Source organism: Carettochelys insculpta, chromosome 1 (genome assembly GCF_033958435.1).
Source record: "Carettochelys insculpta isolate YL-2023 chromosome 1, ASM3395843v1, whole genome shotgun sequence".
Classification (NCBI taxonomy): domain Eukaryota; kingdom Metazoa; phylum Chordata; order Testudines; family Carettochelyidae; genus Carettochelys; species Carettochelys insculpta.
This window is the reverse complement of record NC_134137.1, coordinates 265,860,611-265,887,441: the sequence shown is the minus strand read 5'-3', so window position 1 is coordinate 265,887,441 and position 26,831 is coordinate 265,860,611. Positions and strand designations below refer to the sequence as shown.

The 26,831-nt window shown below is 42.3% G+C and overlaps 1 protein-coding gene across 1 annotated transcript; it reads right to left on the bottom strand.

Annotated features, from left to right (window-relative positions):
- Nucleotides 1-1,466: 1,466 nt before the first annotated feature.
- LOC142016762 (cytidine and dCMP deaminase domain-containing protein 1-like) lies at nucleotides 1,467-26,069 on the bottom strand. Its single transcript, XM_075001032.1, has 10 exons — nucleotides 25,986-26,069; nucleotides 18,500-18,600; nucleotides 16,683-16,869; nucleotides 15,516-15,944; nucleotides 13,910-13,962; nucleotides 12,671-12,810; nucleotides 11,779-11,920; nucleotides 6,916-6,957; nucleotides 6,196-6,226; nucleotides 1,467-1,588 (listed from the first exon to the last, which is right to left on the bottom strand). The coding sequence occupies exons 1-10, from the start codon at nucleotides 25,993-25,995 to the stop codon at nucleotides 1,467-1,469; spliced, it is 1,257 nt and encodes a 418-aa protein (XP_074857133.1). The 5' UTR covers nucleotides 25,996-26,069.
- Nucleotides 26,070-26,831: the final 762 nt, after the last annotated feature.

The window sequence follows — 26,831 nt, the reverse complement described above, 5'->3', positions numbered from 1 at the left end:
CACTCAGACCAAGAAATTTGCGGGAAGTAATGCTTCCCACTTCTTGTTTACAGAGTCACCTGAAAGTGAAAACAGTTGTTCCAATGGCACTATTATAGCTGGTATTACAAGATATGTATGAGCCCGACATGGTAAAGTTTCATAAATCCCTCTATGCCAGTGGACAGACTGATGACAGATTCTGCTTGATAATGACCCAAAGCAGTGCAGGCTAACACATATTCACTTTCATCACCTGAGTGAGATGCCACCAGGTTGAGCTTCCTTTTTTGGTGATTTGGGTTCTGTAGTTTCCACATCAGAGTGTTGTACTTTTTTAGACTTTCGGAGGCATGCGCCACACCTTGTCCTACTCAGATTTTGGAAGGCACTTCAAACTCGTACATGTTGGGATGAGTGCTGTAGCCATCATTAGAAATTGCACAGAGGTACCTACTTTGCGTTTTGCCAAATCTGCTGTGAAAATGTTCTTAAAATGAACAATGTGTGCCTAGTCATCATCTGCTACAACATGAAATAGGGCAGAATGCGTAGAAAACAGCAGGACATGTGCAATTCTTCCCCAAAGAGTTCAGTCATAAAATTAATTAATGCATTATTATTTGTAATGAGCGTCATCAACATGGAAGCATGTCCTCTGGAATGGTGGCCAAAGTATGAAGAGGTATATGACTGTTTAGCACATCTGGCATATAAATACTTGACAATGCCAGCTACAGAAGTGCCATGCAAATGCCTGTTCTCACTTTCAGGTGACTGTAAATAACAAGGAATCATTATCTCCTGTAACTATGAACCAACTTATTTTGCTTAGTGATTGTCTGAACAAGAATCAGGGCTGAATGGACTTGCAGGATCTAAAATTTTACAGTTTTATTTTTGAATGCAGTTATATAACAAAAATATTTCTGAGTTTCACTTTCACAATAGATTATGTTACTGTACTTATATGAGACAAATTGAAGAAATAACATAAGGACAGAAGAACTGCCATACTGGGTCAGACCAAAAGTCCGTCTAGCCCAGTATCCTGTCTTCTAACAGTGGCCGATGCCAGTCGCCCAAGAGGGAATGAACAGAACAGGTAGTCATCATGTGATCCATCCTGTTGTACTTTCTTGTGCTATTTCTTTTGCCATTTTTATGGTGCAAATATTTGTAATAAAAATAAAGGGTGCACTGTACAGTTTGTATTGTGTACTGTACCTGAAATCAAAATATTTGAAAATATAGAAAAACATCCAAAATATTTAATACTTTTCAATTGGTATTTTTTCAATCATGATTAATTTTTTGAGTTAATTGTGTGAGTTGACTGCCCTAGCTTGAACATTATCGAGCTGCACAATGGCTCATGACTTTCAGAACAATAACATTTATTCAAACACCTTAAAGAGAAAAGAATCATGGAAGCCAAGAAATAATAAAAAAAATATGAGCAAGTTTTCTGAATATATATCTAATTCTTATAAATATGTGCACTGTATACATTTGCACAAATATATATGTTTGCCTTTATCATCCTTTCTTTCCGTAGCTTCTCCAGTGCTTTCTTTGAAATTTTCTGGTTGCTCACTGAGAGTGGAAGCTGAGAGATAAAAGAAAAATTTTAAATGAGAAATGGTGTAGGGATTTGCTCTGGTGAAGTTTACTAATTGAAACTATCCCACCAATTACTATGAATGGCATTAGGCTGCTGCTAACTACAATAGGGAGAGAATCAGCTTAGTTCAATATTTGATAAGTAAGATACCCAGGACATCAAACCTTATGTATTCTAACCTCTCTTGCCTTGCTCTCACACTGTTACCACTGATCTCACTCTTCTTGACCTCTGACTTCCATCAGATTCTTTTTCCTCCCTACAGAAATACACTTAAATTTTCTTCACCGATAAATATTGGCTGGGCTTTTTTTCTGGGACACGTTGTGGAACAGCGTTCTGCCACCTTTTTTTGCTGGCACTGGTGCCTCCATTTTTAAACTGCTGCTCTGAGCCACTCGTGTGGCTCTTTAAGGAGCCAATATGTGGCTCGGCGCTCCTGCTGCTGCCATTCTCACTTCCTGCTCACAGTGCCCTGGGGAGCTAAAGCAAGGGACTCATCTTAATTGGCTTAATGGCCAGCCGTTAAACGCATTAAGTTGAGTGCTCCTCACCTCAGCATGGCAGGGAGTTGTGAGCAGCCCCTGCCATTTTACCTGGGCAAGCCAGCGCAACCGCTCTAAAAAGCAAGCAGCTGGCAAAGAACCACATGAAGCACCTTCTTGTAAAGGTGAGTGAGTGCTGGGGGCAGGGAGGATGGGGTTAGAGGGGAGGCTGGGGGTGCCTGGCTCTGGGGCAGTGGAGGAGGGTTGGATTAGAGCTGGGAGCAGGGGGGTTGGGTTAAACTGTGGGCTGGGTGTGACTGGTTCTGGGGGAGGGCATTCATTTAGAGCGGGGGGCTGGGGCTGGGGGGAGGTAAGCCTGGGGGTGAGGGGGGCAGCTGGGACTTGAGTTCCAGTGGGGGAAAGTTGTGGGGGTTGGGGCTTGAGTTACACCACCTTTTTTTCTAGAAAAAAAAAACCCACTGAATATTGTACTCTTTCTCCACCACATAATAGTACTCTGTGACCTCTCTTTTCTCCTTCACCTGCAGATACACTGAACTTGTCTACTGCAGCTGTCTGGCATTTCCTTTGGCCAGTTCTATTCTTGGTTCTTCTCAAATATGGTATCCAATGGGCCAGGCTCTGAACGTTTTAAGCATTTTTTATATAACAGTACCCATATTTCAGATTGTATGTTTGCTCTTGTTTAAATCACAGAGACTAAACTGCAAGACACATCCTATCTAACCGAACCTGTATATTCTAAGTGTATACTATTCTTAACATTACTGGCAGTTACTTTTTTATTGTGTTTTGGTTTTCCAACTTCAGAAAGCCTAGTTGCAGGGAAGACAACTATGGAATTACTGGTTATTTTTTAATAAGGGGTCTGATTCATTCTATCACTTTCGTGGAACAGCGGTGTAACTCCACTGGATTCAGTGCATTTATATGAGGATAAAATGAATCCAGTAGTTTGAAGAAACAAGCCCAGGAAATCTAAGCTGTTTTCAGAGAAACGAAAAACTGAACCCAGGATTCAAACCGGCCTACTTAGGAGGAGAGGAAGTCATCTAAGCATACACCACAGGCATGATAATTAGAAGTCTATGTTCAAAATTAAAGTTTCATTTCATTTTCATTTGAGTCACAAAAAAAGACAAAAGGCCAAATGAGATGCCAGACACTGGTTACCAAAATAAATCTGTTTTATGGTAAATTTAATATTCTTTTTGTGCTTACTTCCAGCTAACCTCAGACCCATTAACACACCCAAGGCCCAATGCTCCTTATGGGGATAGGGGTCAGGTTGCTGTTCATTCAGAAGTATTAAACCAGCAAATAGAGCAGTGGGATTCAAAAATTTGAATTGTACAGTCCTGTGATATTACTGGATTTTTAAATTAAATATGAAAGTAATTTCTGTCACCATTGTATATAGTTGGCACCAAGTCTTGTGTCAGGTAGTCCAAGTGAGGTGTCTAATGAAAGCTGGTAATGCCCTGAGACTGTTCATGTTACTTGTATACTTATACTATCTTTGTATGGAAAGTTACAGATATTGGCTTTACATGTGAACTAGAAATGCTTTAGTGCTGAGATTCACAATGGGAGATGTGAGCACCTTGCCAGTCAGGTGACCTGGGCTAACCAAAGGGACAGAGATCAGACGCCCAGACTTCGATACCACATACTATGCAAAGGGACTGGGTCTTGCTGGCCAACCCAGCAGACCATGGCAGAGTGCCACAACAGCCCACCCGATCAGGTGACCCACCATTGCCTATGGAAGAAGAAAGGAATTTTTCTCTCTACATGGCAAGCTATAAGATGGCCCTGGCAGTGACCACCTTTGTTCTTTCAGTCCTCATGAACTAAGCCTTTGTGGACTGAAGGGCTCATCTCTCAAAAGAATGTGTTTTCAGAGACTTAAGAAATCAGCATATATGATCAGCTGTGGCCTTCATCAGTAATTTTAATTGAAGTATGTAGTGTACCACTTTAACAATTTGTCACTCTCACCCTATTTTTTTTTCTTTCTTTCTTTCTTTCTTTCTTTCTTTATAAACCTTTAGATTCTAAAGAATTGGCACGGTGTGCTGTTTTGGGTAAGATCTAAGTTTATACTGACCTGGGAATGTGGCTGGTCCCTTTGGAGACTGGAAGAACCTGAATTTGCTGAAATAGGCTTTCATAGCCTTTCACCTAAGTAGGAGGGTTGCTGGTTTGGGCATTAGGAGCAACTGGAGAATCTGTGGGTTTGCTTGTGTAGCTTCTGCCTAGCCAGTGGGGCTGGTAGATGTATATTTGTGGCTGGTTTGATTTGCCTTGGTGAGAAAGAAATCCCAGCCTGGAGCTGTAAGTGATCTCATTTTAAGCAATCTGTCAGGATTGTTTCTCTCAGCTGTGCACAGAAACCCTGAAATAATACAGGCCCAGAACCAAAAACTGAGTGAGTATGTCTAATGTAAGGACTATCATAGAATCATTGTATCATAGAACACTAGGACTGGAAGGGACCTCGAGAGGCCATCGAGTCCAGTCCCGTGCCCCAAAGGCAGGACCAACTACTATCTAAACCATCCCTGATAGACATCTATCTAACCTGTTCTTAAATATCTCCAGCGATGGAGATTCCACAACCTCCCTTGGCAATTTATTCCACTGTTTGACTGCCCTGACAGTTAGGAACTTTTTCCTAATGTCCAACCTAAACTTCCCTTGCTGAAGTTTAAGCCCGTTGCCTCTTGTTCTATCCTCAGAGGCCAAGAAGAACAAGTTTTCTCCTTCCTCCTTATGACTCCCTTTTAGATACATGAAAACCGCTATCATGTCTACCCTCAATCTTCTCTTTTCCAAACTAAACAAGCCCAATTCTTTCAACCTTTTTTTCATAGGTCACATTCTCTAGACCTTTAATCATTCTTGTTGCTCTTCTCTGGACCCTCTCTAGTTTCTCCACATCTTTTTTGAACTGCGGTGCCCAGAACTGGACACAATACTCCAGCTGAGGCCTAACCAGCGCAGAATAGAGTGGAAGAACGACTTCTCGCGTCTTGTTCACAACACACCTGTTAATGCATCCCAGAATCATGTTTGCTTTTTTTGCAACAGCATCACACTGTTGACTCATATTTAGCTTGTGGTCCACTATAATCCCAAGATCCCTTTCTGCTGTAGTCGTTCCTAGACAGTCTTTCCCCATTCTGTATGTGTGAAACTGACTGTTCCTTCCTACGTGGAGCACTTTGCATTTGTCCTTATTAAACTTCATCCTGTTTACCTCAGACCATTTCTCCAATTTATCCAGATCGTTTTGAATTATGACCCTATCCTCCAAAGTAGTTGCAACCCCTCCCAACTTGGTATCATCTGCAAACTTAATAAGCGTACTTTCTATGCCAATATCTAAATCATTGATGAAGACATTAAACAGACATTGAACAGAATCAGTCCTAGCACAGACCCCTGCGGAACCCCACTTTTTAAACTTTTCCAGCAGGATTGAGAACCATTAAAAACTAGTCTCTGGGTACGGTTATCCAGCCAGTTATGCACCCACCTTATAGTAGCCTCATCTAAATTGTATTTGGCTAGTTTTTTATAGGAATATCTTGAGAGACCGTATCAAATGCTTTACTAAACTCTAGGTATACCACATCTACTGCTTCTCCCCTATCCACAAGGCTTGTTATCCTATCAAAGAAAGCTATCAGATTAGTTTGACAAGATTTATTCTTTACAAACCCATGCTGGCTGTTTCCTATCACCTTACCACCTTCCAAGTGCTTGCAGATGATTTCTTTAATTACCTGCTCCATTATCTTTCCTGGCCTGTAGTTTAAGCTGACTGGCCCGTAGTTTCCTGGGTTATTGTTATTCTTATTCCCCTTTTTATAGATGGGCACTATATTTAAATCAGTCTTAAATCAATCCAAATTGTGATGGAAATATTACTCACAACTGAAAATTGTGTTGATTATATAACAGGGCCCATTGTACTATTTTGTGACATGTTATAAGTGGTTTTAAATAAGATAATAATAAAAAGATGCCAGATGTAGCAGCCTAAATACACAATGCTCAACTGCTATGTAGATAGCTTACCAGAACATTCTGCATCTTGAGGTTTCCACTGCTGAAAAATAGAAGGAAGTGATACAAAGCATAGTTACAGAATAATATTTTGCATAATTCTCTTTCGGCTCACAGCTATACAACAAATCTGCCCAGAGAAATTCTTGGGGCATCAGACAATCCTGGGTACCTGTCTCCAGTCTTACATCCTATGTGTGTTATTACGTCACTCCTAAAGCTCTCATTCTACTGCGGCCTGGCAAACTCCAGATAAACAGCTACCTTCACAGCAGTTTCTCTTTGTTCATACCCCAACTCACCCATTTTTCTCTTTTCCCCCACACTCTGATGCTTTTACTACTTTCACATATGTTTAATAAATCTTAATTATTTAAGTGACATTATTTCCCTACCTTGGTGCCACTACTGAAGTTTCTTCTTATTGATGCATTGTTTCCCACCCATTGTTGACTGGATCACTCCTAAATCTACAATTCACTGTCCAAAACACCACCAAACACTTCCATCATGAATACAAATGTAAGTACACATTTACACAAGTACGCACCACAGTTTCTTGTGTGGTGAACTTTCATACAAACCTCCAAATGGGCTTGAGCAAACATCCAAAGAAAGAAAATTCAAGTGGTCTCAGCTGCCCTCAAAGTGAGTTTGATTTTACTAAATGGCTGTGAATACTTTATTTGCAACAGTTTCTTGGCTCTACACTTCTCAATAAAAAATACATACCTGATTATATTCAAAGTTTTTCTTTAAGGATACTGTGGGGTCCTGTAAAGGAAAACAAACATTTAAAAATACACACATACATATCTCTGGAACAACAGAAAAATGTGGGGTTTTTTCTGTGACAATTCTTTCTAAAATGTTCCATAGCTGGTAGTCTCTACAATATGGGTATTCTCATTTTCCCTACTAACTGGAGGCAGACCAGCTATCTCGATGTAAGCCAGGCAACCACACAAGAAGAATTCTCCACAACTACAGTTTCCAAAACAGAAAAATTCTAACTATATAAAAGTTAGCAAGTCACTCAAGCCATTCACATTAGGAGAAAAGAAAAGTAAGTATTTCCTTGACGGAAATGGTATTCCATTCCAATCTATTCAACAAGTGAGTAATAGCCAAAGAAAACTCTGGACACAGTGTAATCCTCCAAGGCAGTGATGGGGAACTCTGAATAGTGGGTGAGCCGCATGTGCAGCCCTCCTTCACCTCAGTAGGCTGCAGCAGTCTGCAGTCAACTGGAGTTACACCTGTGGCCCTGTGGTTTTCACTATGCCCTACTTCCCCACATGCCTCTCATACACTGGGGCACCAGAGCCCCACAGTTACTTGCTCCTCCTCCTCCCTCCCAGCTGTGAATTGCCTGGTTCATGCTCTATCCCCACTCCTCTGCCTCCCTGGCAGAGCTGGAATTCCGCAAACAGATGATTTGTGGAGTTCCACAGTAGGAGGACTGGAGACGGAGCATGAATCAGTCAATTTGCAGCTCTGCGAGCACTGGGAGAGAGGAGAAGGAGCAAGGAAATGCGAGAGGCAAGTAGGGGAAGAGGGAAGCCAGGGAGACTGTGACCCACAGGTGGAGCCCCTGTCGGTTGCATGCAGCCTGCAGGCCACAGGTAGCCCATCATACATAACTTTTTCCTGCAGAAAATAACTTCAGCCAGCTAGTTCTTGCCATTATACCTTTTGCCCACCAGGGCATGCTGTGACAGTAGAACAGAATGTCTGCTTCCGGACCAGCCCAGCTGCAAAAGGGAGAAGAGGCTGCCTTCCTGGCAGTGCCCTGCAGGTGAGGCCAGGGCAGGACATAGGGGTAAGGGGCAATAAATAGCATGGGAAACTTGGGGCTGCTGGAAGGGTTACAGACTGGGGTTCATAATGACTAGAGCGGGAGGACAGACTGGGGCAGTGGCTGAAATGGAGTGGACACACCAGGACACATGGGAGAAAGGGTATGGCTGGGTGGGGGCAGAGTGACCCATAGGAATGAGGAGGGGGTATGGAGGCTTCTGGAGACAGTGGAGGGGGTTGACTGAAGGGATGCAGGGACACAAGAGGACAGAATGCCAAGACATATGGAAAAGTGGGGTGGTTGAGTGGGATCAGAGGGACACATGAGACAGGGAGAGGACGCAAGGATGAATAAGGATGGTGGACTGAGTTCAGGAACATATGGGAGGTGACTCAGTGAGGGTGCAGGGGCACATGGATTGGGAGAGAGGGTGTGTGAAGAGGGGCAGAGGGACACATGGGGATGGTGGGAAGAGGTACAAAGACACATGGGGCTGCAGGGCTACCTGGGGACTGGGCAGATGTTCCTGACTGAATGGATAAGGTTAAGCCTCAGCCAGGGTCTGCATGGGGGAGGCTCCTGAACAATTTCTCCTCATCCTCCAAAAATAATTTTTGACATATCTCTAACACGTGCACAAAAATTCCTCGCTCTCCCCGGGCTCTCTAACAGGCTCTCACCCACTCCCTCAGCTTCTTCATGACCTCTAAGTCCCTCAAGCCTTTGAACTGCTTCTCAGGGATACAGGAAATATGATTAGTTTAAATCAATTATTACTCAGGAATAAGTATTAACCTCACTTCTATGGACGCCATTTGTGAAAAATCATTTCCTGAGTCTATTTTGATGCCTGCATTGTTACTGAGATACTTGCCAACAAGTAGCTTTCAATAAGTTACTAAAATAATTGAAACAGCTAGGATTATAATGTCTTGTTTTGACAACTAAAATATGCAAAATCTTGCAAAATTTTTCAATAATTGTGCATAGAATTTTTAATTTTTGCCAGAATTTCCCCAGGAATGTGTGTCGTATTTACCATAGTAGCATAATAGTATTTACCAGTTGAGAAAAACGAGTGACAGCAATGCACTAACAGCAGCAAACCACTCTGTGCTGAAAGCAGGAAGTGACAAGGGGAACTGGGCAGTGGCTGGTACACTTGATCCTTTTGCACTCCCAGCCCAGGGCAAAGGACTCCTAAGGTCCATGCACAGTCATAACAGGTGCTGCTGGTTAAGAGACTGTGACCTTAGGCACATACCCCTCTAGCAGAATGAGCATATGGTCTGGCACTCAGAGAGAACTCCTTGTGCTCCACTAGGCCTTGGACAGTGAACCATACTGATTGATCTGAAAAGACACATGATCTGAAAGAGCGCATTTCAAAGTAGACAAATGCGTCGGAAGTGGAAGGAGGACAGATGAGCCTAGCAGAGGTGCTTTTGCTGTGAGCCCCTAGGACTAAACTGTAGGAGCCTGGACTCTAAAAAGGGACAGAAGGACAATCCAGGGAACTATAGACCGGTCAGCCTCACCTCAGTCCCTGGGAAAATAATGGAGGGGATCCTCAAGGAATCCATTTTGGAGCACTTGGAAGAGGAGAAAGTGATCAAAAGTAGCCAACACAGATTCACCAGGGGCAAGTCCTGCCTGACCAATCTGATTAGCTTCTATGACATGGTAACGGGCTCTGTGGACATGGGGACGTCACTGGATGTGATATACCTTGACTTCAGCAAAGCTTTTGGTACAGTCTCCCATAACATTCTTGCCCATAAGTTAAGGAAGTAAGGATTGGACCCTTGGACTATCGGATGGATAGAAAGCTGGCATGACAGCTGGGCCCAATGGGTACTGGTCAATGGCTCAATATCTGGGTGGCGGTTGGTTTCAAGTGGAGTGCCACAAGGGTCTGTTCTGGGGCTGGTGTTCTTCAACATTTTTATTAATGACGTGGATGAGGGACTGGATTGAACCCTCAGCAGGTTTGCGGATGACACAAAACTAGGGGGGAGAGATAGCTACATTGGAGGGTATGAGAGAATCCAGAGTGACCTGGATAAATTGGAGGACTGGGCCAAAAGAAACGTGATGTGGTTCAATAAGGAGAAGTATAGAGTCCTGCACCTGGGACAGAAGAATCCCAAGCATTGTTATGGGCTGAGGACTGACTGGCTCAGCAGCAGTATGACAGAAAGTGACCTAGGGGTTATGGTGAATGAAAGGCTGGATATGAGTAAACAGTGTGCCCTTGTAGCCAAGAAGGCTAACGGCATACGAGGGTGCATTAGGATGAGCATTTCAAGCAGATCTAGAGAAATGGTTGTTCCCCTCTATTCAGCACTGGTGAGGCCACATCTTGAATATTGTGTCCAGTTTTGGGCCCCCCAGTACAAAAAGGACATGGATGTGCTGGAGTTGGTTCAGTGGAGGGCAACAAAAATGATTAGGGAGCTGGAGCACGAGACCTATGAGGATAGGCTGAGGGATTTGGGCTTGTTTAGTTTACAGAAGAGAAGACTCGGGGTGTTTTAATAGCAGCCTTCAACTTCCTGAAGGGGCACTCTAAAGAGGAGGGTGAGAAACTGTTCTCAGTAGTGTCAGATGGCAGAACAAGGAGTAATGGTCTGAAGTTACAGAGGGAGAGGTGTAGGTTAGATATTAGGAAATGTGTTGCCTAGAAAGGTGGTGGATTCTCCATCCCTTGAGGTTTTTAAGTCCCGGCTAGACATGGTCCTGGCTGGGATGACTTAGTGGAGGTTGATCTTCCTTGAAGCAGGGGGCTCAACCAGATAACCTCCTGAGATCTCTTCCAGCCCTATGATTCTATGGCAGAGAGTCCTAGAATGCAGTACTTTTTCACTTCATTGGATCCACACAAATCTGGATTTGAAGGCTTTCAGGGCACAGTGCTAGCCATATTGCTTTAGTCATGCATTTGTACAGTGCTTTTTCATCAAAAAAGGGAAGCCAGTATTCAGCTGACTCTCCGTCCCTCCCCCCACACCCACCGGAATTCCTGCAGCTGAGGCTGCCAGCTGGGCTCCCTGGCCAGGGGACGAAGAGAAACCTGCATCCCAGTGGCTGGGATCTGGCTGGGGCACTGACCCCTGCTAGCAGCCTCAGCTGCAGGAACCCTGGCCAGGGGGAACATTGCTTTATTTTGGCAGAGGTGCCAATACTTAGTACCCGCATGTTTCACCACAAAAAAAAGCATCGCCTTTGTATAATTATGGATGTTGAGGGTGTTTTATATGATGGATGTTCCATATTCCTCTAACATGTTGACCTGAAGAGGGCTTGTGCAGATGTTGAGGGTTTTTAAATTGAGTACGCTAACTATATACAATAGCACTGAGTATCAAATATATAAACAAAAAATTACAGTAAGGCAGGGTTTCTCAAACGTCACTGCACCGTGACTCCCTTCTGACAACAGTAATAACTATATGACCATAGGAAGGGGGACCAAAGCCTGAGCCTCACCATCCCAGGCAGGAGGCTAAAGCCAAAGCTTGAGGGATTCAGCCCAGGCAGAGGAGTGAGCTGTAACTGGGCCCCACCACCCAGGACTGAAGCCAAAGCCTCAGCCACGCTGGCCACAGCTGAGGCCTGAGCACTTCAGCTACAGTCTTAGGCAGTGGAGATGAAGCTTTGACTTCAGCTTCAGGTGACAGCAAGTCTATTACCAGCCCTGGCGACCACATTAAACAGGGCTGTGACACACGCTAGGGTCCAGTCCAATGGTTTGAGAATGGCTGCAATAAAGTAATTGTATTACATTAACTTACTTCTTGGATTGATGAGGATGGTATTGATTCTTGTACGAAAACCATTTTCTTTACACCTGCATAGTGTATATAGTTCTGACATTCAAGGCATGGAGGTTTGCTGCTATACAGAATATCATTCTCTTCTATTTTTTTTCTAAATCTGAAAAAACATATAGAAACAGAATTTATTCTCTGAAAAGCAAAACAAGAGGTGTCCCTCAAATAAATCCCAGGGCTTTCACTGATGAATCTTATTTCTAGTGAATTGTTCTCTCTATCCCATATTCCCCATCTCACTTCTTTATCCTTGGGCTTCTCATCCTTATACATAAATATTTGCACTTGTTATCTACAACAGTAATGAAATTATGTCTTCACTGGAATCATTCCAGTCTCTTCATAGTACTCCCGTCTTTCTTCTACAGAGGAAATGGCCCTAAATGAATACTGCCAGGAATGTTCATAAAGAAACAATGGGCCAGGTAGGCATGTTGGGTGACTGTGCTTGAAGTGTGAAACAATGAGGTCTTATGGTAGAAAGTATTTGAAGAGGTCTTTGTTAAAATTTTGACAGTATATTACTATGGTTAGAGATGTAGAAGGTTAGTATTCTTAAGGGAAATAAATTACAGGACAGACACTGGGTGAAGTGGTCAAAGGTGTATGCTGAATGTAGTTTAGATCATGGCTCCACAATTAACCTTTTTAACCACAATTAATTATTAATTTGTGTGTGTGTGTGTGTAAACTACATATATATTATTATATATAACATATATGCAATACATTAAAATATTAACCACAACTAATATTATCACTGCAGCCGTATGTAATTTCTTAACTAACTTATGTAAAACCACTTAATTACTTTTAACAAACATTAACGATAATTCAGTCATTCAATAATAACCTGAATAGTAGAGCATTGGCTTCAGCATGGATAAGGACAGGCCCTTTTGTGGTTCCTGGCTTTTTTTTATTTCGTCTACCTACACAAGGCAGATTTGCATATATTGCACCAATAGGGTATCCATTGTAACCTGCACCAAACTTAAAAAAAAAAATTAACAGCATCTCAGAGCTGTAAGATAACAATAATGACTAAAACAAAAAAAGACATATCGCTATCATTTAAGTAAAGATAAATAGAAATACAGCCAATCCCCTTTTCCCAGACATGAACAACAATTCCCCTGCTTCAGAAAATTTGTAGTATACAATAGTTACAACGCATTTACTTCTCAGGGATTCCTTCTACTCAAATACTCAGTCACTGCCTACTATCAAGGCCAATTACTTCATACACTTCTGTCTGAGAGTTCTTCAGTGAATGCACTATAATTTTACTATAGTGCTTCCCAAAGAACTGAGGTAGCTTTTCCTATTTACCAGAGTAAATATCTCAGCTGCACCAGCCAGCAGCCGCCTCACTCTCACTACTCAGTTGAAAACCACTACTCATATTTTTTCCTGCATCCCCCTCAAAATTTCTTCACCATCATAATATCTTCCTCCCCGCCTCAATAATATACTTATGGACCAGCTTCTCTACTGGGCCATGGAGAAGCGCTTGTTTGGATTTTGATGATAAAATGTTATCATTGTTGTTGCTGCATTTATAGTTAAGTGACTGAAAGCTAGGCTTCTGCGGAAAGGACACTCGATCAGAATATCAAAAGAGTGAGTTGCCAGGAATTGCTAGCTGCCAATATGGAAAAAGAAGGTGTCTGACTTTAAATGATCGACATGTGGCATTCTGCAAACTTTAGGTACTTCATAACTATTTTTAAGTTTTCAAAGAAGTGAGAAAGATACAAGGACAGATTCTGATTCACTTACTCTATATTTACATTTGTGCAACAAATATTAGATTAGAATCTAATCTCTATAGCCTGATGATAGGATATATATTACTCATGGTGTTACACATGGTTGAGAGCACTCCACTGAGGCATTGTGCCTTACACACTTTACTAAGGTCTACATACTAAAGGCATTATCTATCTGTAAGATAAATAAATTACTGCAGCCGTAACCAGACAGACAGCAATGGCAAAAACCTGAAGTACCAGTATTGGTATATTTATCAGTTAACGCACAGGGGAAAGTGAAAATCAAAGAAAGGAAATCAAGTATTCATCATACTTACAAAATATCCATTCTGACTACATATTGTGCAACCCACTCCTCGATCTGGATCATCTTTTATAAGAAAAAGTGTATTTCATATCATTTTAACGATTAGATTTTAAATATTATACAATGGTTTAAAGTATGACACTTCAGAATATTGAAACGGAATGTATAAGTAGACTGACCTCTTTAAAGTATCGCAAGAACCTCTACAGGGTGTATACTATATTCATGCCTTATGTAGATAGTGATATCTATACTGTTACTATCAAGAAGCATTATTATCATGCGGTACAAAAGAAAGCATATTTTATCACAATGTAACAACCCAATATAAAGTCATTTCTTGATTAACAACCTCAAAGTCTAACATGATACAAAACCCTGAAAATGGAACATAAACATTATGGCTGCGTCTACCCTACAGCAATCTGTCAACAGAAGTTATGGATGGAAGAGATTTGGCAAAATTTCTGATGACGGATCATGTCCACACACAAAAGCAGATCAAAAGAGCAATCCACTCTGTTGACGGAGAGCGGTGAGATGGCCCAGCCCTCTCTTGACAGAATGGCCAACTGCAAGCTCTGCAAAGAGGGCTGCCTGGTGAACCAGAAGCCCTGTGGACAGAGGGGCCTCCTGGAACATCTACACCACAGTTTTGCTGGCAGATTCTATCGAAAGAAGCATTCTGTCTCATACAAGAATAACAGAACGCTTCCAAGAAAACTGCTGTGCTCTGTCGACAGTTTCTCAACAGAATGCATTTTAAGTGCAGATGCTCCATGAGTTTGTCAACAAAACCCAAGTTTTGTCGAGAAAACTCTATAGTGTAGACACAGCTCCTATGTATACATTAATTGAGTATGTGGATGAACTTCAAATACAAGGCCACTTACACAAATAGTTTTAACACAAATGGACAATTTCTTATATTTTACCTGGTAAATGATGTACACAAAATTACTCCGAATAAATCGCTGTTCTAAGTCTTTACCAAAACTGTGTCAATTTATACACATATAAACTGATCATTTTCATTTGACAGTTTCACAAGAAAAAATTCAGGGGCCAAAATAATGAAAATTAAAAAAAAAATAGCCAAATTATAAGCATTCACACAGATGCACAATCCAAGTATTGTGGATACTATGTTGTGATCAAATATATATTTCTTTGTGCTGGATTAAAAAAAATTGTGCATCTTTTTTAGATAGAAAGTATAAGATTTATTTATCCTGTCCTTGTTTTTAATTGCTTAGATTTCGTAAATGATATTAGGTAATAGCATAGTTGTTACTTATGAACCTTGATTGTCTTTAAACAAAGATTTGGGAGTTTGAAATATAATAGTGTGCTTCACAACTGTTGCAATTTCACATGCACTAATTGGTTTAAATCTGTTTTGGCTAAAAAAAACCTGAACATGATTTCTATAAACGTAACATGTACTTCTTGAAATGAAAAATTATTAATTTCTCTCCTTGGTTGGGAAATCACTCCAATTCCTTTGTTATTCACATGACATTTGGCTTACCTCTAGATACAATTTATTAGGAGCAAATATACATTTTTTCATATTGGTTGCTACTATTTTTAAAAAATATTTTCATCATACTTACCGGATCTTGCTGCTAAAAGATAACAAAGCTGCAAGGCATGTGCATGCCTTTTTTCTACATCATCCATTTCTTTTTTTTCAAATTCTCCATGGGGACAATGCAGTAAACAATCAAGGCAATCCAGTGCATTCTTCATTTGCTCCACACTTATCTTTGTACACCCTTGCATATTAAGTAATGAACAAATTTTTAACATGTCTTTAGGCATAGCCTCAGCATAGTGGGAGCTGCATTTTTTGCACTTGTGTCTTTTGGTTCTACAGGCAACCATGGATACAGTCTTAAAGTCTGTGATTGGTAGAAAAACACTGCTACTAACATGACTTCTTAAAAACATTTGGTCAACTTGCTTGAGATCTTCCTCAACTGCTGAATCTTCCCCTTTTAGCTCTGGAGAGAATGGCCAGTAATAGACTGAAGAAACTGATCCTAGAGGTGAACAATTAGACTGATTTACAATACAAATCAACCAGGTAAGATCATTAATGCCTAGGCTTCTTAATGACAGTGATGGGCCTAATTCTCCATTGCAGTGTATGTAACGCTGTTGGTGCATTCTAGTCACAAAGCAAATATAGCTGGCCACAGAGAATATCCCCACCTCAGCGCAGAGGGATCATTGGCTGCTGTAGTGTAGAATCACAGTGACGACTACCTCATCCTTCATGCCTGTAGCTAATGGAGAATGCATGGCTGAGAGAAGGAGCCATGGCTAGGTCAGGCCTACACCCAGCTGGTCTAATTTTCGCTATGGGCTAGCATAGGGCCTAGCCAGTCCAGCAGTGGGAGGACATAAAAGCAAGCCTTGCATCACCAGCTTGAGCTGTAGCATATGGTCCTTGGAGAGAGGGACATTAGGAACCGAGAGATTTATATTTTGGATCTACTTGATAAGCAAATCCTGATACAAACTCATGTTACTTGACATGAGAATTATAGCTGATGACCCCAGCCTTGAAATCTTTCCCACACAAGCCATTTCACTGATTTCAAAGGGGCTATTTACATGAAGAAATGACTGCATGTGTGAGTTCAGGGTTTGCATGACTGTGCACCACAAGACAACAAGATTTTTTCAAACCTGATGTGCAGTAAGGGCTTATTTCTGACCTCCTTACTCAAGAAAACTCCCATTGACTTCCATGGATTGGCCAGTCTATTATTTACCTTGAATAAGAAATGTAGTACAGGTGGAGCAGGGTTTCCTGGACAAATACACAGTGGAGTTACATAAAGCACCAGGATCATTCAGTATGACATGTTGCACAGCATGTACATTTTCTCTGGAGCAGCTCATTGCCACCACTTTGTGTATTTTGTCTGACCCACACACAACAATGCCAGTTTTATTGAACTGAAAGAAAACAAAGTGAATTACTATTCATCTGCAAATTTTATTTTATAAACAGCTGTGTGTTAAAAAGAAGCTTCAGCATATTATGAGTTTGGCTACACTGTATTTAGGTATATAGATTCTTCAGTCCTAATAAACTTTGGTGCTTAATTTGTCTTTCTGCTCTATCAGTTCTATGAATATTTTATTTTATTTACTTGTTCGTTATTCTTATTAATACACTATCTTTATGTGTAACAAGCAGTCCTGTAGCACCTTGAAGACTAACAAATGTATTTATTAGGTAATGATCTTTCATGGGTAAGACCCTGAGGAAGCGGGTCTTAACCAAGAAAGCTACATACATGTTAGTCTTTAAGGTGCTACAGGACTGCTTGTTATTTGTGAAGCTACACACTAACAGGGCTACTTTTCTATCTTTATATGTCTGCTATTTCTGAATGGACCCAATCAGCTTGAAATCACTGAGGAAACTCCAAGGGGCTTCAAGCAAGCAAGATCAACCCATAGTTTTCTAAAACACCCTCCAGTGAAATTTATGAGCATGAATGAAAGCATGACTTTTTGAAGTTCTAAATCATTTCTACCAGTGTCCTTTGTCTGAATTACATTAGCTGTGATGGACACAGTAAGGCAGAGACTTCAGTGATATTGGTTAGATTTCAAGCTATTTGGCTGAGAGACTTTGTCTATGTAGACTACTGTGATGTTTATACAGTGCCCAGCACAACAAAGGTAATATTCCAATGTTCTCTGTGGAGGTAATAACTGAAATAATCTACCCTAGTGGGTTTCATGTGTTATTCAATTATTTTAAAATGCAGTAGCCTACTAGTTAATCAGGGACATTATGCACAGGAAGGATGGAAAGTAATCAGTCATAATAATATATGACATAGAATGTTTTATGTTTTTAAATATCTATGCAATATGAATTAATCTCCACAGCCATCCTGGGAAGCAGGCAAGTAAACAGGACTGGCCCAATGTACCAAAGCAGGAAACCAAAACAGAAGACTTGTTTATACTAGCCTTCCTCCAGGTATCTCCCACCACGACCATCAGGTATGTTAAGATTTATGGCATACTGATATGATATAGTTGCTGTGAATGATCACATTTCTGCTGTTATCTAGTCAGGAAATTGAACTGTTAATGTAACTCAGGTCAGCAACCCCCAGCAAAGGTGCCAACAGTGACACCCAAGCTGAATTTCTTTGGCATGCAAGGCCGGAGCTCACCCTGACTCTTCCTGCCCCATGCAGCTGAGAGTTTGCTCAAAGTCATGCTGCCTGTGGGTTAACAAAAGACCAGCTAATGCTACCAACCACCACCTAAATGGTAAAGTTCTGCATCTGTATTTATTAAAGAAGCAGTTATAAGTATGACTGCTAGTGACTTTAAAAAATATCACCAGCACTCAGACTGTACATAAAGGTCAAAAGGTCAAATTTCAGCACTCCACTTTGGAAAGGTTGATGACCCCTGATGTAACTGTTCACCTGCTTGGGGGATGAAAAGTAAATGATATCAATTACAGCTGATCCTTATTCATTGATATTATCAGCAATTTTAAGGGCTTATTCCTTTTATTGGAAACACCTCTTCACAGTGATATCTCATACCATACCTTTTCAGATGGGCTAGCACACATTGGAGACCTCTCCATATGAAGAGCTAGAAACATGCACATGTCTTTTTTATTTCCTAAACGAGTGGCAATCTTGTAACCTACATATTTTCAAATGAAGAAAAATAGACTTAATAGACATATTCAAAAAGAGCCCCAAACAATGCTGTTAAAAAGATACCATCAGCTGATGTACTACAGGTAATTTACTAAGCACCTATAATGAAAAAAACAACCAAACACTTCCGGGTAAAAACCTGGTACCAGTCAAGATTTTACCTTTAGACCCCTTCTAATTATAAAGACAGTCCATCTCTGGAAAAGGCTTCTCCGACACTTGCAGACCAGATGTCAACTTCTGCATCACTGACAAATGCATAGGTAGAAACAGCCTGGTTCACCCATGTATTAACATTGTTACAGAAGATGTTAAGTTTATAAGAATGGCTACACCTAAACTACAGCGATCTTTCAAAAGAAGATTTTCTGGGGGACCATGACACCCCACCCTTACACAGGTTCCCTGCTGGAGGGGTAGCCTTGTGGGGAGGGCAGAAGGAGTGGGGGAATGGGGAGGGCGGCTGGGAGGGGGAGGGGCACTGCTTAACACATTCACGAGAGTGCTTGCTCTCCATCCCCTGCAGGTGGTGATGGTGATGAACCAGTTGCTGCTCCGGAGGCTTGTGTGTGTCAGGGACCTGGATGAGGCCACTGCAGGGTTAGCCAACCTCATCAAGGCCAAGGACAAGATCTTCCTCACGGCATGGGTGGCTGAGGCCAGCCCAGGGTACCAGCAGCCCGCCGCAACCTTGACTGTCAGGCCACTGCAACAGGCTCCACACCTGGGAAGCCTGCTGGGAGGCTTTAACCCATGGGCCCCAGTGACCTTTCCTGGGCACCTACTTCATGTTCTTCTGGCCCACAGCCCCCTCACCCACCCACGACTCCTCCTGCCCATTCACCCCGTTCTGCCCCCAATAACAAGGGACATGGGTTGCTGAGCAAATGAACAAGGTTTGAAATAAAGTGGTACTTTTTCAACCAGATAAATATGCTCAGAACTATGTACAGGGTGGAACTATATACATTGGGGAAGGGGGGGTGGGGGCACCTAAACTTGGATGGGGGGGGCCAGGGACAGGAGTGGGGGGCTCAGTCCTTCGAGCGGGTGGAGGGCCACAAGAGTTGGTGGCCGTGGGAATCCCTTCCACCCCACGGGGCTGGGATGGGGCTGGGATCATGGGGAGGTTGGTGCATGGGGGAGTGCAGCGGGCTTGGGCTCAGTGGGGAAGTGGCAGGGATGCCCTGGTACAGCCCACTCTGGCCATGAGCTGTTCAGTGAGGCCCTGTATGGTGCAAGGCAGGAGGTCAGGTGGGAGCAGGGCAGCAAGGGCCATGGGGGTGAGTGAGGCAGTTGGGTGGGGCAGCAGGTTTGCACTGGGCACTTACTGGCGGGTCCGCCGATGAGGTCTGGGGGTGCCTGACTGGAAGTGGCATGACTGGATGAGCCTGAGGGCACCACAATAGCAAGGGTGTCTTCCAAAGAGTCTTCCTCAGGCAGGGCCTCAGACCCTGGCTCGGTGGCCTGGCTGGAGGATTCAGGCTGGTCCCTTTCTGGGCAAGGCTTCCCCTCCAGTGCATCAGGGGGCTCTTTGGGTGCCATGTCAAGGACAACGTGGAGTGGAGAGCTGTCCTCACGACTGAGAAGGGTGTGGAGCTCCCTGCAGAGGGGGCAGGTGGCTGGCCCTGCCCCCCTCCCCCAGTGTCTGATGGCATCCCTGACCTGGCGGGGAGGGATAGCTCAGTGGTTTGAGCATTGGCCTGCTAAACCCCGGCTTGTGAGCTCAGCCCTTAAGGGGGGCATTTAGGGATCTGGGGTCAATAGATTTAAAAAAAAAAAAAGCAAGATGGTGCTTGGTCCTGTTGAGAGAGCAGGAGACTGGACTCAGTGACCTCTTGATTTCCCTTCCAGCTCTATGAGATGTGTATCTCTATATATTATACCCCTGGCAAAGTTCTTTAACCTTGAAGAGTACCTGCTCCAAATTCTGGGCAGGGTGTCCTCAGGCACTGAGTTTGGTGGCCATACACAGGGGTGTTGTGCCTCTTGACATTGGTGGTCCTGAGGATGCCAAAGGCCCAGCAGGTGTTTCAGCTCTGGCTCTGTCCAAGAGGGCACCCTCCTTTTTGTGGCCAGGGCAGGCTCCTGGGACCCCTTGGCTTGCTCCCCAGTGGGCCTGTGGCGGGGCTGTGTGGTGGCTGGCTGATGGCCAGGGCCATGTCTCAGCTGCAGGAGGTAGCCTTCAGGGTTTGCTGCTGCTCGAGGTCTGTCCTTGCTGCCAGCATGCTCTCAGCTTCCTGCCATGGGGGTCTGCAGGGCTCCCTGTGCTTTTAAGGTGGACAGACACAGGAAGCATACAACTCCGCTAGTGCTGGCCAGGGCATCTCCATGCTCCAGCTGGCTGGCACTATGAAGGACCCCTCTTTCAAAAGAAGGGCCCAAGGACAGGCTACACATGTGTTTTTTTAAAGAATCTTTGGAAGGAAGGTTCTCTTTCTGATCCAGGAGCAGAAGAGGGCCTCTGGAAGAAGAGCCATTTTCTTTTGTGTGTAGACGTTCCACGTGTTTTTTTCGAAAAAGGGCCTGCTTTTTTGAAAGAACTTCCTAATATAGATGTGTTTAGTGATTGGCCTTTATACCTGTACCCCTCAGTAGAAAGTAATATTGAAGTGTTTGCTATGAAACTGAACTGCCCCACTCCCGTCAGAAGAGAAGCATTACCAAGTGTGAAACAGTAGTTTACAAGAGCTGTCATCTCCTCCCCAACAAAACAAGGCCTATAGACACCAGACAAATGAGAACCAATGGATGAATGACTTTGCTCATTGTTTCCCCCATACCCGTGAAGTGAATAAATGCACAAACCTGCCCCCCCATCCCCATTGCATTTTGAATGCTTGGTGAAGGGAATAAAAATCCCTGTTAATGAAAAATTATCATCATTATACTGCTTGGAAGCTGGAGAGGGCAATAATTCTAACGATAAGCAAGGGATTTCCCCAGCCACTTGGCTAGAGGTAGCCCTAAAGGACATATACTGCTTGCGCATTACCACAGCTACTATACAGTGTTGATTTTTGAGGCCTAAGAGTATATGGTGTCTCTAGCCTCTGTTTGCCAGTGCCTGGAAATGGATGACAAGAGGGATGGCTAAATGATTACCTGTTCTGTTCACTCCTTCTAGGGCACTTGTCATTGGTCACCGTCAGACGATAGTTTACTGGGCTAGGTGGACCTTTGGTCAGACCCAGTATGACTGTTCTTATGTACTGTAATTCATTTATATGTTTACCTGCTTTAACCTTGCAGATAACTCTCATTTTTTAATGTTTTGCTAGTCTTTAAAGTGCTACATTTCTGCTGCTTTTTGTTGGAATACAACGCATGGCTACCTCACTGTTACTAAATCTTTGCTTAGTTTACGATTAAGTACAAGTCTTGATTTTGGGAAGCGGTCTACAGTACAATTGACCTGAGGTATGCGACTGGTCCTTTGGTACTGAGAGTAACCCAAATATTGCACTTTCAAGTGTAACACAACAGCTATCATAAAGGCAGGCTTTCCTGGATGACAAGATAGACCATAGTGTCCAAGGGAACTGTCTGTGACTCCTTATAACTGCAGAATCAGAGAACAAGAAGGTTGGAAGCGTCATTTAGTCCTGTAGCTCTGACCTCTTTCCAAACTACTATACCCATTGCAGGAGTCTGATTTGTCTTGCATAGCCCAAGTTTCACTTCACTTAAAAGCCACTTGTTTACAAAATCAAATGTAAAAATATAAAAGTGTCACAACATACTGTTGCTGAACAGTTCTTTCTTGTTTTTAACCAAATAATTATAAAATAAATTAATTTGGATATAAACATTAAACTTACATTTCCTGGTACACTATAGAGCAGTATAAATTTCAGATTGTGATGACTTCGCTAGTGTTTTTTATGTAGCCTTTTGTAAAATTAGGCAAATACCTACATGAGTTGATGTACCCCTGGAAGACCTCTGGATATTCTTCAAGGATATGCACACTCCTAGTTTAGAACCACTGATCTAGTCTTATGATAAGGCTGTTATAGTGCTTGTAGAATTTATATGTGCTAGTCTGTGAAATGTACATCTAAAATATACAACCAGTTTGGATTTTTTTTGCCCTGCTTCTTGACAGTCTGCTCTGAGGTTGGCATTCGTATTCATGGGTCACTCCAGACAACCTGACAAAATCTGAGGAAGGCTCTGTAATCCCCACGCTGGGAGGGTTTAAAGAACAGATTTGACAAACTCTTGTGGGGGTGGTTTACCTCACCACAGGGAACTGGACTTGCTGTTCCTTCCAGGTTTCTTATTTTGTTATGGAGTTTTGGGGGATTTGCATAAATGTATGTAAAAAACAAACACACAGCAAGAACAAAGCCCTCAGCTTTCTCCACTACTCTCTGACCAATATATATACTGGATGAGGCAGGGGTCATGTAGAAAAAATAATGGGCCAACAGATGTAAATTGGCATAGTGCCATTGCCTTCAAGGATCTGTCCCAGGATATACTTTATATATTAAAACTGTATCATACATCGTATGGACAAAAGGAAAGACTTAAGGTCATGTCAACCTCCACTTTGGTATTTGCTGAATTCTGAGTACTTCACATTATAACCTTTCTAATGGTTGAACCTCTCTAGTCTGCCACTCTCTTGGCCAGCAACATCTGTAATTTGGCATGATTATAGTTAGCCGGGCAACCACTTATCATGGGTGTGGTCAAGTTTCCCATGGTCCCATAAACTTTGTTTACAGCCACCAGGCCTAGCTCTCAGTGATCTGCGCTATTATTTAGCTATAATGTACCCCTATGTGTCTTCTAAGAACCCACTAAGCAGTGCAAGTATCACTTATGCTGCCAGACAATAATGACCTCCTGTGGTTCACCAAATTTGTTCGGCAGCAGTCAGGTCCTAAGGGTACAGATTGAGAGAGATTATTATCTGTGAATAGTAACAGACAGCTAGCTGTGCTAGTCTATATACTATCAAAACAAAAAAGCAGTCCAGTAGCACTTTAAAGACTAACAAAATAATTTGTTAGGTGATGAGCTTTCATGAGACAGACCCACTTCTTCAGACCATAGCCATACCAGAGCAGACTCAATATTTAAGGCACAGAGAACCAAAAATAGTAATCAAGGTTGACAAATCAGAAAAACATTATCAAGGTGAGCAAATCAGAGGGCAGAGGGGCAGAAGGGGGTTGGAGAGTCAAGAGTTAGATATAGCCAAGTATGCAAAAGAGCCCCTATAATGAGCTTGAAAATTCCCATCCCGGTTCAAACCACATCTTAATGTGTCAAATTTGTCAGACTTCAAACTCCCTTAGACAAAATTAATGGGCATAAAAACAGACATAAAACCACTCCTGAATCACAAACCTGCCAGCCAGCATTTTAATGGAGTGGGCCATTCTGTTAATGACCTGAAAGTCTGTGATTTACTGAAGAGGAATTTTCACAACAGTTTGGAAAGAGAGACTGCTGAACTCTCTTTTATATTCTAATTCAACACATTAACACGTGGTTTGAACCGGGATGGGAATTTTCAAGCTCATTATAGGGGCACTTTTGCATACTTGGCTTTATCTAATTCTTGACTCCCCCCACCCGCTTCTGCTCCTCTGCTCTCTGATTTGCTCACCTTGATAATATTTTTCTGATTTGTCAACCTTGATTACTATTTTTGGTTCTCTGTGCCTTAAATATTGAGTCTGTTCTGGTATGGCTATGGTCTGAAGAAGTGGGTCTGTCCCATGAAAGTTCATCACCTAATAAATTATTTTGTTAGTCTTTAAAGTGCTACTGGACTGCTTTTTTGTTTTGCTATTATCTGTGACTATTTTTATATGAGAGTTCTTATATTTCCCAACATAGCATCAAGAATCCATTATGTGGGACAATTTGCTGGACAAAGAATTTTTCTGTTCTGCACAAGATTGATACTCACTCCACTGAATCAGTTTTACACATTTAACTTTACTGACTGAAATATAGTTACCCTGCATAAGGCCAGTGTAATGGAGCAGGGAATTATGAGATCCAAGATGTGCAGCCTTGCCTCTGGTGATGTGCAGTCACAACACTGATGAAGTAATTCAAATTATTTCAACAGATCCTAGATTGGCCCTTAAGTATGTGCAATTCTGAATACTCAAGTACATACTTCAGCTATAATAAAGAATTTTAGAAAAATAATTAGTGATTTAGTGTTGTTCACACTGGAGCAAGTGGTTGAATATTGTTTTCTATTCCATCATCTTCTTCCTTTAATTTTTACTGGGAATTGAATTTTACAACTATGTCACATCTTTCATCAAACATATCATTAGTATCTGCCAATTTGTTAACTGCATAGTTCTCAGATCTCGCGGACTCTCTTTTGCTTCCCATATTTTACACATTTTAACAACTCGTACGTGTTCGCATAGCTATAAGGCTCCAGTCTTCTATTAAGAACCATGTAGACCTGTGAGTCCTTTCCCTTGATGTTGTACCTCCCTGCTATTATTTCTTCTATATCTACCATCCACAGGTGGGCAGCAAAAAGTGATTATGATCCTGGCATATGAGTGGAGATGCTAGGCGCTACCATAATACAACCAAGCAGTAAGTCTACTGTGTATTTGAGAGAGTCTGTCTGTCTGTCTGTCTGTCTGTGAGTCTGTTTGTCCAAGAACTCCTCCTAAACAGTTAAGAGTTTAAGACCACCAAATTTCCTCTGCAGCTTTCTCTTGTAACTTGAACCAATGTGAGGGTTTGATAGTGCTAGGACAATGGGATATGCCTGGAATGTGACTGTTTCCCATAAAATGGAAAGAGAGGGCTCTGCTACCAGGGCTAGTTATACTGGATAATGACCACATACATAGGGCAGCAGGTGTGGCCCCCACTGTCCCAACCAGCCCCAGAGAACTGTCACTCAGGCAGAAAGCCACCAGCTGGCCAGCTCGGGAGCAAAGATCCCAGACCTGAGACCCCCCATCCCCCCACAACCCACTCCACTGGCCTGAGGCCTCCCTCCAACCTCCTACCTTCACTCTGGCACCCCCCACATTTTGCTGTGGGCCCCCACCCCCTGCCTTGACTTGTGTACCCCCACCCCTTGCCCTCAGCCCTGCCACACCTTTCAAGCCCCTGTATGACTCCTGCACCCCACATCAGCTACACTGAGCCCCCACAAGAACCCAAGCAACACTGGGTATGTCTGCTAAGTAAATATAACAGACCTGATCTGCCACAAATTTCCTGCTTTTACATAAGTGTCTGAGACCTGCACAGCAGATCTACTGAGGAGCATCCAACTGTAAACGTGCAAATATTTTTAACTGGTTACCAGTTTTTTCCATTAATCACCTCAAAATGTAAGACAAAAGAAACACAAACCCCGTTCCATGTCTGACTGTAAGGAGTCTTGTTTTGGGAAATATTTAAGCTCTTCTTTCTCTTTCTTTCATCTGGTATCACTGTGGTAAAGAAAGATTGCATCATTTCATTCAGCATCAGACTCATCTATATGACAAAAATAAATTCATTGTGCTTAGAAATGTCTTGTAAAAGAGTATAATTAATCCTTTTACTCCATATAATTGAAAGGTGCAAGAACAGGAAATTTTGACATGTAATATCTTAGCCTCGTGCTGTGTGCCAGCACAGTAAAACCTTCAGCAAAATACAAGAATTATGTCCTTCCTCATACTGTAGTTAGATCAATTCAAACAGATTCCTGTGGCTAATTATTTGGTAAAAGAACATTAACATCAATATTTAAGCATCTCACAAAACAGTAGGGACACAATGGACAAATATTTTACATATATTAAAATTCTGCACCATCATTTTGGTGTGTCCTTTCCATTTTCTGCTTCTCCTTTCAGGAATTGTTTCGTATCGGTGACTAAAAGACATTTTACCTTGTGCCTGCTAAACACCCAATTAAAAAGCCACTTACAATCACAGAGTAAATGTGTGTTTTTCTTACCTGTTTCTTTATTACCAAGCGCGTGTGCTCCACGGACATTTAAATGTCTTTTTAAAAGCAGAAATGAAACTGAAATCCTACTTTCAGTTCATTTGTTTGTCATGATCAGGGTGACGATGTTTTTAAAGGGGCAGTCCTGTATTTAAGCCTGTCTGAAGATGGCACTACTCTTTTTGCTAATGGGCCACTTGTCTGTTATTTTGTGTTTCTCCTTCCCCATCACTACGGGTGGGTCCTGCTGCTGGCTGGAT